The following is a 4,424-nucleotide window of genomic DNA, read 5'->3' as shown; positions in this document are numbered from 1 at the left end:
GGGAGGGGGGAGGGGGGTTTCCTCCAGGTCCATGGATTTTGACAGCTTTCGAAATTGCCTCAGATACAGCGTCTCACACACGTGCACATGCAGCTACACGCCACCACCGCACATGCTTATGAGTCCTTAAGCATTTCCCTCTCTGCTAGCCGAGCGCACTTTTTTCCTGTATATGTGCACACACACACACACACACACACACACACCATCTAGAGAGAATAATTTGAAGGATGAGTGATGGATCTGCTCTTCCTCCGCTGTAGGTGGAGTGGTAACAGCACATCGAGGATCACAGAAGCTTTTTATGGAGATTTTCTCAAATTAATCCGGTCATGCTTATTTTTTAATAAATTAATATCCTTTTGAGGAACGCTGTTTACAAAACGCAGTTTGTAACAGCGATGCAGAACACAGGCGAATTAGCATTAAAGCTGCAGCGGTCCAACACAGTGACTCATCAAAACGCACAGTCCACTTGTTAGCAGAGGCCTGACAGATGACGAGTCACTGAGAGCATGCTACTGGAGTGTGTGTGTGTGTGTGTGTGTGTGTGTGTGTGTGTGGGGGGGGGGGAGTGAGATGAGCAGAAAACAAACCCAGTGTTTAGTGCCGAGAAACTTTATCTCTGATGTGTTATTTGCCAGTACGTTTTACTCTCTTTCATTTCATTGGAGCAGACACAGACTGGGGGGTAGTTCTGTCCACTATGTTAAGATTCATCCATTCACCATCCAAGAACTTCAGTCATTCAGGTAATCACAGCATTTCTCTTTTTATAAGACAAATCTGCAGAAGAATTTTCCAAATCGATACCGAATGAAACCCGTGTTGATTTCCAGTTGAGCCAAGAGTCACTCAGCAGACACACACATTCAGACACAACGCTCCTTTAACACACACACCTAACGGCGGAGGAGCCGGGAATCAAACCACCGACCTTCCGATTGGTGGACAACCTGCTCTGCCTCCTGACTCTCTCCCTGATTGTGCAATATTGACTTTTTGACACTTTGCAGAATTGATACGGTGAATGTTGAGCCTCTTCACAGACCCAGCAGACACAGAGCAACATTAACATTCACCTGCAGTTTGAATATGTCTGATAATCACTCGAGCGACTCCCGAGGGAGCGGCTGCAAAATGTTCGACTATGTTCAACCAGTTAGTTGCTAAGTTTGTCTGTAAACCAGAGGGGAGCTGCAGGGTCAGGTGATCATTCTCTGTGGGTTTGAGTTGCTGAAGCGATGAGTTTAGATTTTCTGTAACAAATGTTTTGAACATCTGAAGGATTTAAATATCAGGTGAATCCATGAGCGTGGTGCTGTGTTCAGTGTGACAGTGTTTCTGTTGTTGTTTTTCTTTCACTTCATGTCTCTTCAGGTCTGTAAAGATCCTTCAAATAAACACAGTCCAATAACGAGAAATCTGTCGTTGCTTGAAGATAATCCTTTTAGTAATCTGATGACTTTTTTTCCTGCTGATTCCAACGTCCATACTTGACCCGTGTTGCTCTCGTCCTGCAGACGACGCCTACCTGCTGACCGGCCTGAACATAGAGGAGATTTACCCGGAGACGAATAGTTTCATCACGTACGACGGTTCGATGACCATCCCCCCGTGCTTTGAGACGGCCACATGGATCCTGATGAACAAGCCGGTGTACCTCACACGTATGCAGGTGAGCCTCAGCTGCCCACCCACACCTGAGACACGACACTCCCAGAATTCTCTGAGGATTGTCGGTGTCGGCTGAGGATTTTCTCTGCCGTGGAGTTGAAGTATTGTTCAGCCCGGCACTGAAACTTTCTCAGCTCTCCCTCTGTCTAATCCTCCGTACCGTCTGCCTGGAAAATAATGCAGTGGATCAAAAATGCCTGGCTCACATTTCCATGATGCTTTTGCCAACTTTTCTTTTCAATGGCTTCTTTTCTTCCTCTGTTCCTCCCCGTCTCTGTCTCCATCTCAGATGCACTCCCTGCGCCTGCTGAGCCAGAACCAGCCGTCTCAGATCTTCCTCAGCATGAGCGACAACGTTCGCCCGGTCCAGCCGCTCAACAACCGCTGCATCCGCACCAACATCAACTTCAGCATGCAGGGGAAAGACTGCCCCAACAACAGGGCCCAGAAGCTGCAGTACCGAGGTACAAACACGTCCTGGTTCCCGCCGCTGCCACGTTATCACTCCGCCTCCATCTCTGACATCCACCATGCAAATACCATGACCTGAACACAGTGAGCTAATATCATAGTAATACCAACGAGAGTATAGCTCCTCCTCGTTAGCGTGTTACTACTGAGTTTCAGCGTAAAGTGCTGTGGAGCTCCAAATTAAAAGGCACATAAACTAAAGATTATCAGTCAGTCAAAACTAAATCAGTCACCAGGGAAAGAGTTCAGGTAAAATTACTTTTGTAAAAATGTAGATAGATAAAAGTACAAAGATAGATAAAACATCTATATAACAGCTGGCTAAAACTAATGCGGTCTAATACAACAGCTCTGCAGTTGCAATATTAATTGTCATTGTTATATCAGTGATATAATATGAATAGAAATGCACAGCACGAGAGGCTTTCACCTCTCTTCTCTTTAGAGGTGTTAATTTATTAAACGCAGACGTTTAGCGAATCCCTGCAGCTACTTGAACTTCTGACCAGCAACTGACAAGATGTAGTTTTTGGTCAGTGGCTGCGACGTTTCATTATTCACTGAACTCTCAGCTTCAGGGGAACGTTGCTCCTGAATGCCCCTGATTTTAATTTGTTTTAGAAACGACATCCACTTAAAGTCCAGGGGATTATTGCCTGATCTGGTCTCGCCATCATAATTAATAAACTTAATATCAAATGTGAGCGTTGAGCCGGGACCGGGCTGAAAAAACAGACTGCAGATTGATGCGCTGAAGAGACGGAGTCAGATGGCAGGACAGGCAGAACACCTGTTTGGCTCTGACTGACTGAACTGGCTGAAAACTGGCTTGTCACAGCTCAGTGCAACCTGGGAGGTGTCGCTGCAGTCTGTTTGTCATCTCCTCCACTCTTGTCTCAGCCAATATATCTGCTGCACACAATGTTGAATCTCACCCCTGAAGTGTAAATACTGTGCAGGGCGAGAGGCAGCACCAGTTCCTGCGTCTCATCCTCTTATTTTTGTCATGTTTTGCTCAGGGTTTGCTGTACTGTGGCCGACACACATCATGATTGTCTTTTCTGTTTCCATCTCTCGCCGGTTCTTTCTCTTTTCGCTCTACTCCACCCGCTCCACCCCCCCTCGTGCTGAAATGATGAAATTGGTATTCTGTGCAGCAGTCGTGGGGAGATTTGAACCAGGGGCGGAGCCACACCTTGTAAACACCCGTCCCATCTTGAGTCTATATTCAGGGGACATGTACAGCAGCTACATGCAGGATTTTTTCAGACCATTTGTAAATCCTTTGGGGGAAAACATGAGCCTGAATCCTGTTTCCCGCCACATAAGAAGAGGCAGCAATGGTCTGATCTTCCTGCTCCTAGGTCAAGTAAATGTCTTCACTACTCTGAGCAGGAGAACATTTACTCTAATGAGATTAATCCTTCCCAGGAAACATCAAGGAAGAAAATATAAAACAAAAAGAGTTTTAATATTTCTGATCATAAACTGAAGCTGTAGAAATATTAAATGCACCTCTGCTCATTTCATGTCCTGTCTCTCTTCCTCTTCACCTGCCGTCACCTCCTCCTCTTCTGCTTCAGTCTTTCTTTCTTCTCTCGTCATCGGGCCACGACCTACAAACGGCGATGTGTCTCCAGTAGCTAAAACAGCTCCATTGATCTGCCCGTCCAGTCAGAGAGCCCGAGGGGAAATGACACCAAGTTGAAGTTTTATTATAAACTTTGTAAAAGATTCGAGGCTTCTGGGAAAACATCCCTCACCCTCCTCGCACCCTCCTGATCGCCGAACAAACGAACTCCAGAGACTCGGAGCAAAACAAAAACACAAAAGCAGAACAGTTTGTTTAGTTGTTTGGAGATTTAAAGGCCTTCGTGTTGAAGTGCAGAGGTGGGGGGCGGGGTAGGAGGGGGTCTCATTAAAAGGGGAAATAGGTCTCTTTGGTGATTTGTGTAAGGTCAACCTTTTAAAGTGCGAGCAACAACACGCCCCCCCCACCCCCCCAGGAGAGGTGGTCATCGGGGTAACTGAATGTGGAATCAGGGTGGTTTGAGAGCTGATGTGTATGTGTGTGTGTGTGTGTGTGTGTGTGTGTGTGTGTGTGTGTGTGTGTGTTTGTTTTACTCACCTGATGAGAGGAAATATGTTTAAATTCCTTCTTTCACATGAGCGCGATACTTTTTATCAAATTACAATGTTTATTCATGCGCCCTTTTTTTATTTTATTTCTTTCAATACATTTCTGTCAAGGCTGCCACTCAAAACATAATGGCACC

General features: G+C 45.9%; 1 protein-coding gene across 1 annotated transcript in view; it reads left to right on the top strand.

The window, feature by feature from the left end:
* The window catches only part of ca10a (carbonic anhydrase 10 (inactive)a), a 212,051-nt gene that overhangs the window by 206,966 nt on the left and 661 nt on the right, over positions 1-4,424 (top strand). Inside the window, exons 7-8 of the mRNA XM_023415271.2 lie at positions 1,524-1,678; positions 1,967-2,141. Of these exons, the coding sequence (XP_023271039.1) occupies positions 1,524-1,678; positions 1,967-2,141 (330 nt within the window). The remainder of the gene's footprint in view (positions 1-1,523; positions 1,679-1,966; positions 2,142-4,424) is intronic.

Source organism: Seriola lalandi, unplaced genomic scaffold (genome assembly GCF_002814215.2).
Source record: "Seriola lalandi dorsalis isolate HSWRI2012SDOR001 ecotype SW California unplaced genomic scaffold, Sedor1 jcf7180002054547, whole genome shotgun sequence".
NCBI classification, from domain to species: domain Eukaryota; kingdom Metazoa; phylum Chordata; class Actinopteri; order Carangiformes; family Carangidae; genus Seriola; species Seriola lalandi.
The sequence above is the reverse complement of the archived record's forward strand: the minus strand, read 5'-3'. Positions and strand labels throughout refer to the sequence as shown.